A 15,206-nucleotide genomic window follows, 5' to 3' on the forward strand; every position below is an offset into this window, starting at 1 on the left:
TGGTGATGGTAGCTTGACATTCTTGAATGTAACTACCACCACTTATTGTATACTTGAAAGTGGGTAAAATGGGAAATTTTAGGTTATATATATGTCACCAAGATACAAATTTTAAAAACCCATAGAACTATATAATACATAGAGTGAACTCAATGTAAACTATGGACTACAATTAACAGTGTAATTATAATAATATTGCATCATTAGTTGTAACTTGCAAAATATTTAAAAATAAGGAAAACTGTATGTGAGGGGGAGTAGACGGGAACTCTGTACTTTCTGCCTAATTTTTCTGTAAACCTACAACTGCTCTAATTTTAAAAAATGAAAAAAATTGAAAACAGAATGAATGAATGTTTGAAAGAAAGAATGATCATTAAATTATAACTTTTTAATTAAAAATGATTAACTTTTTATAATATAAATATATAATATAAATATATAACATATAATATTATATGTGTTCTATATATATATATATATATATATATATATATATATATATAATCAAAATGAAAAAAAAAGAATTGACTCTGGGGTGATAGTGCTGAAGGGTCTGACCAGGAGAAGGTCCTTTTGGTACCTTGGGGGTCCAGGCTTTGTGACCCTGGGCAAGTTATTCAACCTCGCCAAGCCTGGGGCTGGAAATGTGGGGAAAGTAGGAAATCACAGAGCTAGGGCTGGATTAAATATAGAGATGCTTGAACCACCACCCCCCACTCCCAACCCTGCCCCCACCCCCACCTCCAACCCTCTTCCCGCTAACAGACTACACTCAATGAATGGCAGCAATTATTACTTCTCTGGTGGTTATTGCTGATTTAGGAACACGAGGCTGCTGTTTCTAGGCTGCTGAGGCGCTTGCTGAGTTAATCAGCAGAAGGCTGTAGCGAACCTTTCTCCAATCCAAGATGCCTTGTGGCTTGGAAACATCCTAAACGCCGAATGGCAGCCAGTTCCAAGCTGATGTTTGCAGATACCAAGCAGCAAATCTGGACTTGGCTCTGCCTGCCAAGCACAGACTGTTTGAAAAACTGTCACCCAAACTGGCCCCAAGTTTAATCGAAAGATTACAGAAAGAAAATTGGGGTAAGCTAACCCCAGCCCTCAGACACAAGCTCCGGAATCACAGCTCTCCTTTTGTTTTCACTCCTGCCTGATTCTCTGCCTCAACTTCCACCTAACCTCATTCCAGCAAGAAATGAAAATTGGGCAAGCTGGAATTACAGTGTGAACTGCTTGCTGGGTGCCTTTTTTTTTTTTTTCCTTCTCTCCTTGCAATCTTGGCTGTCGGGCCAGTTCTCCCATATTTTTCTGTTGCTTGACTGTAAAAGGTGACCTGTGTGTAATGAATTTGGAGTGTAGATTGGGGGTGGTATTTGTCCTAGATGCTCTGGCAAACTAATTACATGAGAAGAAAAAGGGGGTAGGAGAAAACTTGACTTTTACTGAACAGCTGTTATATTCCAGAGACTATGCACTTCTCATGCACCATCTCATTTAGTCTCCCAACAACCCTGGGTGGGGGGAGATTATTTTTAGCCTCATTATACAAGGGAGGACACTGAGCCTCAGGATGCACAGTGGCTTGTTGGAAGCCACCTGATAGGAAGTGGCAGGACTTGAACCCAGGTCTGTCTGGCTCCAGAGCTGTGCTCCTTATTTCCTTGCATCTTGCTTCTTTCCTTGGCTACTTCAAACTACCACCTTCACTCTTGGGAACTGTAGTGGATTAAATGGTCTTCCCCCAAAAGATATCTCCATGTCCTTATTTGGAAAAAGAGTCTTTGCAGATGTAATCTCTGGATGCAATTGCCCTGGGTGATTATCCAGATGGGCCCTGAATCCAATGACAAGTATCCTCATAAGTGCAAAAGAGGGGAAGACACAGACACACAGAGGAGATGGCCATATGGAGATGGAGGCTGACATTCAAGCAATGCAGCCACAAACCAAGGCAAGCCTGGGGTCACCAGAAGCTGGAAGAGGCCAGGAAGTATTCTCTCCAGGAGGCTTTGGAGTGTTCACAGCCCTGCGGACGCCTTGATTTTGGGTTTCTAGCCCCTGGAACTGTGAGACAATAAATCTCTGTTGTTTTAAGCCTCCCAGTTTGTGGTGACTTGTTATGGCAGCCTGGGAAACTGAGACAGAGATGCCACAGCTGTCAGACTTGGAACTTGGGGTCTGGTGAGAGAGGTGGTGCAGGGAAGATTCTGGGCCATGGTATGGGAAACTCTGAGAGGGTGGGGAAGATGAGGGTCATCCTGGCTTGGCAAGGGACACCCCCAGCCTCGGAAGGCAAAACTGATTAAGACTTGCCCTGATCCCCTTTATCCCGTGCCTCGCAGTCACCATCCCTGGTCCCCTCCTGCCTGCCAGAGGGGCCCATTTCCAGCTACTTTGAACTGCAGACAAACTAGCTGCTCCCCTGTGGTTCTGAACTTAATAGGATGTCTGTGCAGCGGGGCCGGGATAAGCAGCCCTGAACAAATTATTCCTGCACAGTTTGGGGGTTGTCTGGAAGCGAGGCCAGGAGGCCCCAGGGAGGGGGGCAGCCCTGGCAGGTGACAGGAGGTCCCCCTTTCTCTCTGTCTTCTGTATGGGGCTCTGGGGCCCTAGAGAGCACCTGGCTGGCAGCAATGGGCCATGGAATGATGGGCCTGGTACAGAAGGGACGCTGATAGCCAGGAGGAGGCTGACTGTGTGGTCAGGTCACTGGGCACTGGGAGAGCCAAGGCAAGTGCCTTCCCTACCTTGGCAGGCTCTGGGTCAGATTGGGGAAGGCAGTTACAGACCAAGAACCCCTGGGTGATTGAACTTCCTGCCAATGACAAGGCACAGGCCTTCAGGTTCACAGGATACAGGAAGTGGGGTTATCCTAAAATGACGTTGGTGCCTGGCCTGTGCTGCCAGGACAATGAGCTAGCTGGGACCTGGGGTGGGGGGACCTCTCTCTTCCCAGCAGGAGGCAGGGGACACACCGCCATTGCTTTCTGTGCTGGTTTGGATATATTGCGTCTCCCCAAAAGACATATTCTTTAATGCAATCTTCAGCAGGCAGACTTATTAATCTTTTTGATTAGGATGTGACCTCTTGATTGAGATTTGACACCACCCATTCAGGACAGGTCTTGGTTAGTTTACTGGAGTCCTTTAAAGGGAGCTCATACACAGAGCAGAGACAAAAATGCCCTGGGAATGCTAAGCCAGGACCCACAGACGTTACATGCTTGGAAGCTGACACAGATGCTTAGAGATGCTAGGAGATGCAGACAGAAGGATGTTTGGAGATGCTAAGCTAAGAGATGAAGCCCAGAGTTTGCCCTGGAGAAGCTAAAAGAAGATGCCCAAATACTTAGAGAGAAACACCCTGAGAGGAAAAGCAAGATTGCACAGAGCCTGAAAAGCTAAGAGAGACAGAAGCCCAGAGACATTTTGGAGAAAGCCATTTTGAAACACAACCTGGGAGCAAAAGACCAGCAGACACCAGCCTTGTGCATTTTCAGCTGACAGAGGTGTTCTGGACACCATGGGCCTTCCTTCAGTGAAGGTATCCTCTTGTTGATGCCTTAGTTTGGACAATTTTATGGACTCAGAACTTTAAATTTGTAACCAAATAAATCCCCTTAGAAAAGCCAATCCATTTCTGGTATTTTGCATAACGGCATTAGCAAACTGTAATTCTTTCCCAGATAATTCTAGTAAACAGCTTGTACTGGGTTGAATACTGTCCTCCAAAAGTTATTGTCCACCCAGGAATGCAGAGTGTGACATTTATGTGGGAGCAGGGTCATTGCAGATGCAATTTATTAAGATGAGGTGATATTAGAATATGGTGGGCCCTAAATCCAATTTGACTGGTGTCCTTATAAGAAGAGATTTGGACACAAAGACAGAGATGCAGAGGGAAGATGGCATGTGAAGAGAGAGGAAGAGTGATGCAGCCACAAGCCAAGGAATGCCTAGGGCCACTAGAAGCTGGAGGATTCTCTCCTAGAGGCTTTGGAGGATGCACAACCATGCTGACACCTTGATTTCAGACTTCTAACCTCCAGAGCTACGAAAAGGTAACTTTCCGTTCTTTCAAGCACCTTAGTAAGTGGTACTTAGTTATGGAAGCTAATGCACAGATGATGCCCCAATACCAGGCTGCCTGGTGCCCTGTCCCAAATAAGGTTAATAACCCCACTGACAAGACCACTCCTCACACTTGCCCTGTAAGGAAGGAGAGTGTATGGGAAGGTCCTCCCAGGAACAGAGCCCACTCAATGTCCAGCAGATGCCCTGACACAGTCGTACTTCCCCGAGAGGTGACGGGGATGCTGGAGAGCACATAATCTTGACGACCTTGGCCTGTTGAGATGGTTCCCTTTCCCCATAAAGCATCCTCCCTAATGCAGGCCAGGAGACCTGATGTGCAACTGATAACTGCCATGAAGAGACCCCACTGGTACAGCAATTCTTGACAAACCCACCAAAAGCCAGTGAAAAGTTGGGGGACTCCTTTATGGTGGCCAAGTGGGGAGCAATGCAGATGAGAGCACTGGGCTGCTGCAGCCCTGGGGAGTAGAGAGGAAGTGTCTGCTCTTGGCACCAGCCACACTGAGGTTCTAATCCCTGCTGTGCCATTCTCCAGTGGGGTGACCTGGACCAGTTTCCTTATCTATTAAAACAGTGATTGCAATACCTACTTCCAGGCTGGGACTGGGATGGAGCAAGGGTGATGGGAGGCACCTGCTTTACTAAGTGTGGGCTCTTTACTTGCCTTACCCTCATTAAATTCAAGAACAACCTCATGCGATTGATATGATTATTATCTCAGTTAAAACTTGTGCTGGGTGGTTGCACGACTCACCGAAGCTCACACAGCTGGAATGTGGCAGAGTTGGGACTCAAGCCCGTCTTGCCTGAATGCAGAGCCAAGGTCCAAGGTCAGTTTTTTTAGATCTTGGACAGCACTGGGAGGAGGCCAGAGGAACAGAGTGTCTTGGATGGTCTGAAGCTGGTCTCCTCGCATGGAGAGGAACAACCTGTTCCGAGGTGGGAGAGGGAGTTGGGGCTTTAGGACATAGTCCTTGGGATAAATCTTACGAGGTCAGCCCCCCACCCCCAAACACACACTTTACCATCTAGGGAGCTGGGTGGTCATCAAGCTGTGGGTGGCCAGAGGATGCTAGTTTCTCTTGGATTGGATCCCACCCTTGCTGGCTTTGGCTTCCTCGCCTGTGCCTGGGGTAACAGATTTGTTCCCAGTGTGCAGAAGGAGGTGGGGCAGCACAACTTCCGACTCCAGCCAGCAGCCCTGGGGCATCTGTGCTGCGGTCTGGGGACTGACTGCACAGGACTGGGAAGAGGCTGGGTCCCCAGACCCCTGGCTTAACCATGTATCTGACTAGGGGCTGGGCTTCTCCTAATGCAAACAGTAGGCGCAGACTTGGCTCTTCCTCCTAATAAGAGAATCAGGTGAGGGAAATGCTGCAAATGCAGAGTCTCAGTGCTGGGTGGGGCCCTAGGAAAGCCAGGCATGCAGAGAGGAAAGGAATGAACCATCTAAAGTCATCCAGGAACTTAGCAATGGAGAGTCGGAGCTCAGAGGCTCTCTGGACTGGGTGCTGAAGAAACAGAGAATGAAGGGGAGTCCCTACCCTGGGGCGCTCACAGAAGCCGGAGATTATCAGCCCATGGCAGCCAGCAGACTAATGTTTACCAAGTACTTATTATTATGCAGGGAGATTGAGAGGCATGATCTTGGTTAATCCAATAAAGAGGGTATTATTTTCCCTCCTTCCATTTTATGGAAACTGAAAGCAGATTGGGGAGGGACCCAGCACCAGGTTTCCCAGCCAGTGTATGGAGGAACCCTGGGATGCCTATCCAACAAACAACTGCATTTCCTGGTGCATTAGTGGTTTGCATTATATTTTAAAGCAAGAGGAACTCTAAATTTTGGAGAAATCCAGCATGTAAAACAAATCAAAGTAGATTTGATTTGCAGGTGAGGGGTTGCCAAAATCCTGCTCAACTCCAACCCAACCGCCCCCCTTGAGGACAATTTAAACGCCCTTCTGTAGAGGCTAAGAAAGCTCACGACAGTCCTGAATGCTTTAACTGACTGGAGGCTCACCCTGTGGCCACAAACTCAGCCCCTGCAGCTGAGTAGAGTTCAGAGGGCCCTGATGGAAAAACTCTGTAACTGGTGCTTCCTAGAAAGCTCCAACTTCAAACACCAGCTCAGGGCTGCTGGCTGGTAGTTGTGCCAATGCTGGGCTGTTTCACTCATTTAATGGCATCTGTAAAGCACCTCCTGTGCACTGGGTACCATGCTAGCAGCAGTGGCAAGAATGAATGTGGTCCCCACCTTCCCAGATCTTAAAGGCAGTGAATCAGATGGCCATTAGCCAGCAATTCTGAAAGGATCATAGGGTCACACATAGTGATCAAGGTTATGAAGGAAAAGCTTGAGGTCCATGATATTATGAAGATAACTGAGCAGTTCATTTATGAAGGAAAAGCTCGAGGTCCATGACATGATGAAGATAACTGAGCAGCTCATTTCTGCAGCAGGGCACCAAGGAGAAATCAGGCCACCTGGAGTCTGTGACCAATGGGAAAGGGGATTGTGGCCTCTGGGGGAAGATGGCCACAGTCCAGGGCCAGGCAGGACACGGAGAAGTGAACTTGGGGCCTCCTTATTCCTCAGTATTCCCAAGACTGCTAAGAAACAGAACCAGCAGGAGGTACCCGGTCCAATAGAATCTTTATTTTCCTCAATCCCATTAGGAACAAAGAAAAATCCTTCTGAGCATTGGATTTTTGCAAATCTAGGACTCAGGGCAGTGCATAATGAATAAGTGAAATCACAATTAAAACCAGAAATCATTAAGCAGATGCAATGTTTAGGTAGGGTCGAATCTAAATCTAAATCTTGGGCAGGTCTATAAATTAGGAAGTCTTTTCTGGAGACTCCAAAGATCTTTCTCCCCTCCCTTGCTTCAGGCCTGGTCCTGCTTCCATTGTCATTTATTTAAAAAAAAAAAATTAGCAGCCCCCTGTGTTGGTCAGAACACCAGTTCCCCAGCTCATGCCCAAGACAGAGCCAGGGCTGGGTAAACATCGGGTCTTCTCTGCTGAGCTGAGGCAAAGGCCACCAAGAGAGTTAAGACCAGAACCTGCTCGAGCCCAGGAAGGACAGGTGGTCACTCAGTCCCCAGTGTTGGTCCCCATGGAGCCCCTTTCTGTGTCCCAGGGATCAAACCCCTTCCAGCTGCCCTGTCTTGCCCCTCCTTCCCATCTCATTTAGCAGCAACTTTCTTGGAGGATCCTCTGCTCTCAGCATCTCTTCTCTGTGCTCCTTCGGCCCCAGACTCCCCTCTGTCTAAGCTCCCATCACCAGGTGAAGGCTATGCCTTAGGTCTGTGGCCCTCCCAGATGGCAATTTCCTGGATGGAGGGCTTATGTCTTATCCATCCATGTGTCCAGGGTGCATTTGTAGGTGTGTATAGCACAGAATAGGTGCTACATAATAAATTGAGCAGATGAATGTAGGCAAATATGCAGAAGAAAATTTCTTTATGCTCATTTAATCCAATAGCTGTCTTCTCCCCACCCCTCTCTTTCTCTCTCTTCCTCTCCCTCTCCACCCCCATCACACACACACACACACACACACACACACACACACACACTCATGCACACACACACACCAGTCCTTGGCACACACTCTCCCTCCCTTACTGTCTCACAGCCTGACACTCACCCCTCTTGCTGCAGAATGTCCTCCTGTCATCCCCCTCCTCCTACAACACAGTCTGGGTGTTAGTTAAACTAAAGAGCTTCTGGCTGGGGCTCTGCAGAGGGGATGGTCCTGGGTGATGCCCATCTTAGCCCCTGACCCTCCATCACACCTGGTTACTGCATCACACTCAGTAAAGGCATTCCAGGTCTGAATTTCATGAGATCCTTGCAATGGTCTTAGGGGGTAAATGAGTAGGAGGCAATGTACTCTTCACAGATGAGGAAACTAAGGCTCACAGAGATTGGGCCTGGCCCAGAGCCAGAGTTAGGACCTAGGTTTCCCAAATCCAGGGCAAAATTCTTTCAGCTGAACCCTCCCTGCCACACGGCACTTCTGGGAAGTAGCTAGGACAGGATTCTGCCCCTCATCCATCACTTCCTGAGATCTTGGTATCGGGATGCAGGAAGAAAACCCTCAGTTTGTCTCTGAAGATTGAATGGATGCCCCTTGAGCGATGTCTGAACTCCACTCTCTCCTAGTCCCAGAAGCAAAGCCACCAATAACTGCTGCCTCTCTGCACCTTTCATCTCCATCCATCCCACTTCCGGCTTCAAGAAGTTCTGCAAGGCAGCCTGACCTTCAACACTGGGCGTTCAGTCCACTGAGCCTGTGTATTCCGGAGGGGCAGCCCCTCTTGCAAAACCGTAACAGGGAAAGCAAAGAAAGATCAAAAGCATCTGAGAAAGAAGATGAGCACATTCTCACCAGCCTCCCCTTCCCCCCGCCACCCCGATACACGCCATACAGTTTGCACCAGGCCAGGTCCGCTTAGCCATCACGTTTGCTAGCCTTGTCATTAGAGAAATCTGTACACAGCCTTTATCTTCTTTCATCATCTTGTTTTTTAAATCCTGATCAAGGGAACTTCTTCCCTGAGCATCCTACCTATGCTTCTCGCTGAAAGACTCTTTCCTCCTGGAAGAGAGCATGAATATTTAAAGATCTTTTCTTTTTCAGCCAGTGAAACCACATCACACTGCAGCTCACCCTTTCAATTTTACCTCCAGAAAGTTTGCCAGAGTCTCTGAGTGCCTGCTCAGAGTATAAAACAGGGGTCAAGAGGCAGGGATGGCCCCTGAGAAGTTAGTCACCCCTCTAATGGGGGCACACAGCTGTCTGCCCCATCCTGGGGCCAAACAATGCACATGCAGTCCCTTCTGGTCCTCGAAGTCCCTTTCTGGGTTGCCCAGAGATTTATTCCTTCAAACTGCCTGCACCCCAGGTTCTTAGAGGAGCGGAGAAGACAGACATTGACATGGGTGTGAGATGCAGAGGGACAGGGATCAAAGAAAGCAGAATGATGAACAAATCCCAGAAACCCAGAACCCTGGAAACCCAGGAGAGAAAGCTCTTGGCACATCAATGCAGAAGTGATTCAAATCCTGCCCGTTCACCATGCATGGTGGATGCCAGCCTCGTAGTCATCTCCTCCTGGCCCCCTCCAGTGTCTCTGCTCTGCAGAATTACTCACAGCCCACCGCATCAAAGCTCTCTTTTATCAACAAGATCCGACACTCTGTGGATAACTTCTTGAAACTCCAGTCACGCTAAGCCGCTTCCAATGCTCTGGAAAAGGTTCTGTCTCTCTGCCCGCCCATAACCAGTCAGCCACACACCACCAACCCCATTTCCAAAGTTCCAGGCAATTACAGCTGGCTGAGCTCCCTGGCGTGATGCCTGCCTATTCAAAGCCAGGGCCCAGGTAACCAGCAACCTCAAATCCCAGCCACCGATTCCCCCCAGCCTCCTCGGAGACCAGGGTGCTCTGGAACTGTCACACTTGCCACACGGAGGCAATGCAACCAGCCAGGCCACATCCAGACAGAAAATCAAGGGTCAAGGCCAGTCTCCCTACCTTTGGTGAGGGTCCCAGTGATGAGCTTAAAGATGGTCTGGGCAAATTTCACGAACCCAAGCTTGCATCTTTTGGAGCAGCCGCTCATGGTGGCAGAGGAGAGGTGGGCTCTGCTGTTGGCACCCAGAAAGGATGGCACCCACCTCGAGTGTCCCTGGAACTTGGAGCCAGCCTCGGCCAACCCCGTGAGCTGGATGAACCCCAGAAGCCGGGCTCTGGGAACAGCACAGCTGCCTCTGCAGTGAGTCCAGCTTCTGCATCCAGAGAGGCTGCAGGGCACGATGTGTGCTTCCTCCCTCCGTCCCTCCCTCTCTCCACCCTCTCCTGCTGTCCGCTCAAGCCCTCACCACAAGAGGGACCTCCGGATGCCAGATGGCACTGCCAGGGCGCCGAGGGAACCAGGAACCCGGGAAGAGAGGAGTGAGACTGAACAGAGCCGGGAGGGAGGAGCCGGAGCACTCCCAGGCTTAGCAGACTGTCTTTCTTACACGGCAGTGGTAATGTAGCAATTAATACTCCAAGGGAGGGGAGTGCTACACAGAAACTCTCAGCTCTTCTGCCTCCCGCGCTAGCGCTCATGCTCTCTCTCTCTTTTCCCCTTCTGCTTAATCTAATAGATCAATTCTCCCTGCCCTGATCACTCAGGATCAGGGAGAATACCTCCCAGAACAGGAAGCCAGTGGAAAGTTTGCAGGCAGCCTCTGAGTGGGGCTGAGTGGGGACCCTGGGGGAGCCCGCCTGGGCACACAGCTGGGTGGGAATCTGTTCAGCCTCTCGGCTCCCTCTGTACCAACTCAGAACAACTTCCTGATTAGGAACCCTGGTTCCTGAGTGCCCCAGACTCAAAGCCAGACTGTCTAGTTCCAGCTTCCACTCCTACAGAAGAGGCACAAAGCTGCACCCTGTTAACTGAAGGAAAAGGCTTCTCACTGCAGCCCCCACCAGTTAGGGATCTTTTGATTTAGATGAGATTCACATAGTTTATCAACAGTACAATACCCTAATGGTAAAACTGCAAGACCTGATGCAAATATAAAGTCTAACTAGGGCTTCAAACCATTCTGGCTGCCATTCAGAATCACAGACGGCACGGGTTGGAAGGAACCAGAGGGGACATCTTCTCCAGCCTCTCACAGTGAGTGCATGCATGAACTTCCCTCCACAGCATCCTCACTTTACTTTCCTTGGCAACACCACCAAGGACAGTCTGCTAAGCCTGGGAGCATTCACGGCCGTCCTCAGGGGCACCACCTGCACTGGTGTGTTGTAGCTACATGTGAACCCAGATAGGAAATGCATGGTCATCTGAACTAGGACATGCCCCATGGACATCTTTCTTTTCTTCTCCATCAGTTTATCTCCTTGTCATCTGCTTCTTCTCCAGTCTCCTTGTCATCTGCTTCTCCAACTCATCGTTTATAAGTCAGGGAATAGAGATGCTTGTTGACAAAATAACCACACAAAGCAGGACTCCTGCACCAGGTCTTCCCCATATTCTTTGAATCATGTGGAAGTGAATCTTGTGGAAAAAACCTCACCCCTTAGGGTGGCCACCGACAAATTTCCATTCTGAGAAAAGGTTCCAGAGTCATTCCACAACTACAGAGCCTTTCTCTAAGCTCCAGAGTGGCCCACACTCCCTGACTCACCAGTGTGGTATGAGTCACTATGTATATAATGGAACGGACCTCTGACATGAATACCCCACTGAGCTTGAAATTGCCACATTAATCACTCACTGACTTAAGGAATTGAAGGTCCCAGTTAAAATGTACATGGAATTTGGAAATGTTAATGGCATTTAGTTTTTTGCTCCCTTATTCACTCTTACAATATTTAATGAGCTCCCAGGTTGTAGAAGGAATTGAACACCCAAGATGCTAGAAGCACTAAGCACCCAGCATGCAAGAAGCACTGAGCACCCAGGATGCAGGAAGCACTGAGCACCCAGGATGCAGGAAGCACTGAGCACCCAGGGTAAAGGAAGCACTGAGCACCCAGGTTACAGTACTCATTGAGCACCATGGATGTAGTGAGCACCAAGCACCCAGGATGTAGGGAGCACTGAGCAACCAGGATATAGGGAGCACTCAGCACCCGGGATGCAGGAAGCACCAATCATCCAGAATGTAAAAGTGCTGAGGCAGGCAAACTAGACAGACATAGTCTATGACCAATTGGACCTTATAGTGTAGTGGATTCATCAACAGATATTAAGCCACCATCAAGAATCAGTATCTCTAACTTCTCCTTTGCAGAATCTTGGTGGAATTATCTTAGTGGTTTTGAGACACAGAGCAGGCAGGTGTTAAGAAGGGGTAAGGAACCCTACCTGGTAGGCAAGGAGCAGCAGACAGGGTTCCTGGGCACCCAGGAGGGGACTGGTTAGCAAGAGGATTAGAGAGAGGAGGTCTGGAAATGAGGACAGGATGCCCACCCGGTTGTTTTACCTGGGAGAGTACCATCCTGGGTAGAGGAGAATTCATCTGCAGGATATAGGAATCTCAGCAGGTCCCAGCTGCTTCTCTCTCATCCCACTAGAGGGACATGGAGGAAATAAGGAAACAATAGCTGTGACTTTAGTGACATTAGCTGACCTGGAAACCTGCCAGAATCCTGCTGGAGGAGTGGTTCTCAGAAGACTGTCAGCACATCTCACAGGAGATGTCCAGGGTGGACCTGCATTTTGGCTCTGGCTCAGGAATCTGGAATCCTGGCATCTGATCAAATTGGAGAAAGGAACAACAGCACCTGTTACATGAGGGATTCAATGACTCCTATGCAAGTCAATCCTGCAACGGTTTAAAAGCATGCACCCTTGACAAGGCAAGGTTTTTATTTACTCACTCATTCATTTTACACACTTTTATTGAAAGCATACTACCATAATGGACTCCATTCCATGTGCGGAGGATACAGTGGGGATAAAACAGGCAAAGCCTCTGGGTTGATAGAGTTTTCATTCAGGTGGTGGAGAGACAGACAGAATTGGCAAATGCATCTGTACATGGCATAGAGCTTTGAAGAAAAAGAAAGCTGGTAAGTGGATGGAGTGTGACAGTAGCCCCTAGTTCTATAAGGTCGTAGGGGAAGACTTCTCTCCATTAACATGACACTTGAGCAGAGAGCCCACTCCAGCCAGATAGCGGCTGTCTTGGTGGGGGAAAGACCAGCCAGGGCAACAGAAACAGCATGTGCAGAGACCAAAAGACAGACCAGAGCTCAGTTCTAGGGTCTGCAATTTAGCAGTTTTAGGTGAGCAGGTTAGGCTCATGCAGCCTCAGTTTCCTCCTCTGTAAAATGGGAATAATAATCCCTAACTCATAAGGTTTGGGGGAGGTTTAAGTGAAATTAATGAGCTTAATATAGTGTCCGGCATGTAGTAAAGCATTCATGGTGTCATTGAGGCCACAGTGAGTACGAAAGGGTTTATGGAGGTAGAAACCAAGTAAGGATAGGAAGGATACAAATAAGTAGAGGACATGGAGATTAAAGTTCAGGATCACTGAGAACCATGGATCAAAGAGCCAGGCTCCAGTTTTTGTCTCCCCTAATAGCAAATCAAATGTTCAGCATTTTGGATTCTCCTCTGATTTCAGCACAGCACCAAGTATCAGAATTCTCAGTCTTAGATAAACAGCTCAACACCAGAGAGGGTGAGCCTTGTCTAAAATATCACACTGTAAAATCCCCCAGAAGTGTGGGCAAGTTGTTTAGGGGGCTAAGGACATTCCCAGCAAAGGAAGGCAGGTCACTGCAGTGTTAAATTTGTGATAGGAGAGTACAGGAGAGAATCAGTCTCTGCTGGAGAAATGTGCTATTCTGCAAATAAGGAGCAAGCAGCCAAGGCTATGGCGGTGATGGAGAATTCAGGGGGCACTAGGGAAATTAGACCATCAGCAGGTTTGTAATTAGTTGGCCTCTTTGTCACAGATGTGCATTACCTAAAGGAACTTGGGAAGCCCAAGTTATCTTTCCACCCAAAACCATTTATGAGAATATTCACATGCCGTTTCCAAGGGGAAGGAAGAGGGCACATAGGAGGTTCGAGATGGATTCAGGGCCTGAGAGTACTTTCCTGGGTACAAGGCCAAGACCTAGGAGGTCCTTGGTCTGAACAGGATGCAAATGAGAGGAGACTTAAACTTAGTCCTTGTGATGGTTTGAAGCTGTATGTTCCCCAGAAAAGATCATGTTCTTTTAGTCCATTCCTGTAAGTGTAGACCTACTGTGGGAGGGACCTTTTGATTAGGTTGTTTCAGTTGAGGCGTGGGTCTTAAATCCTCTTCCTGGAGTCCTTTATAAGAGGATAAAAGCAAGAGAGAAGACACAGAAAAGAGCCCAGAGAAGCTAAGAGATGAAACTCAGAGAAGCACACAGAAAAAAGCCCCAGAGAAGCTGAGAGAGGAAGCCACCGAAGTGAGAAGCTGGAAGCAACGAAACCCGGGAGAGAAGGGAGAGACTGGCAGACATAGCCATGTGCCTGCCATGTGACAGAGGGACTGAGTTTGGGGAGAAGGTGTCATCCTGTTGATGTCTTAATTTGGACATTTTTCATGGCCTCAGATTTGTAAACTTGTAAGTTTGTAAATCCCCATTGTAAAAGCCAACCTATTTCCAGTATATTGCATTTCATCAGTTTTAGCCAAATGAAACAGTCCTTAAAAACAGCCATAAAAAAAGCAAACACCCCCTATCATTTGTTAGGCACTTACTAGGACATAAGCACTGCAGAAAACACCTTATGTGCATTGCTTCAATAAACCTGTGAGATGGAATTAGTATGCTCATTTTATAGATGGGAAACCAAGGCTCAAAGGTGTGAGTCAGCTTCCTAAGGTCACAGAGCTTACTAGGATCATGTTTGGATTTGGAGTCTGCTGAACCCCAAAACTCATTTCCCAGAAGGTCCTGGATCTGCAAGGGGACACGGTCATGGGGGTACCAGCTATATTTGGAGGCCCCAGAGTTCTCAGCTGGTGACTGGCCACATCACACCCTCACAGATGAGCCTCTCTGTGGAAAGTGGCAAAGAGCAGACTGGAAAGGCAGCTCTTTCCTATATTTCCATGGTAAGAATAAATGAAAGATTCACCACGTAGCCCACCAGCTGCAGTAACTGGAGGGGGAATTCTCAGAAGGAAGGCAGACCAGCAAGACAACCAGCTGAAATCCTCACGTCCGGGATGCAGGAATATCCAGGGGCCTTGCCAAGGGACAAAACAGTCTGGCAAGGCCTGTGAACTAAGTATGGATGGACAGACAGACAAGGGGAGGCTGGATGAGAATCGGGGGCCTTGAAACATCCTGCAGGATAGAGCTTGGAAGGAATGGCCTGAGAATTAGGAGACCCAGATTCAGGAACCAGCTTTGCCTCCAGCTTGCTGGGTGTCCTTCTCCTGGGCCTCAGGCTTCTCGCCTGCCTGGAGAGCCTCCCAGCTTCCCCTGAGGACCTACTGTGTGCTGGGTGCTGGGAATGCCCTCACAGAGCTGGACTTTTCGTGAACCAGCCGGACACAAACAAGTGGATAAATAATATAACGTAATTGCAGGGTG

The 15,206-nt window shown here is 48.5% G+C and overlaps 1 protein-coding gene across 1 annotated transcript in view; it reads right to left on the minus strand.

The window, feature by feature from the left end:
- The window catches only part of KCNIP1 (potassium voltage-gated channel interacting protein 1), a 424,587-nt gene extending 414,653 nt beyond the window's left edge, over positions 1–9,934 (minus strand). The window contains exon 1 of the mRNA XM_037799139.1: positions 9,651–9,934. Coding sequence (XP_037655067.1) covers positions 9,651–9,738 — 88 coding nt within the window. The 5' untranslated portion in view covers positions 9,739–9,934. The remainder of the gene's footprint in view (positions 1–9,650) is intronic.
- Positions 9,935–15,206: the final 5,272 nt, after the last annotated feature.

This window comes from Choloepus didactylus, chromosome 11 (assembly GCF_015220235.1).
Source record: "Choloepus didactylus isolate mChoDid1 chromosome 11, mChoDid1.pri, whole genome shotgun sequence".
In the NCBI taxonomy this organism is placed as follows: Eukaryota; Metazoa; Chordata; class Mammalia; order Pilosa; family Megalonychidae; genus Choloepus; species Choloepus didactylus.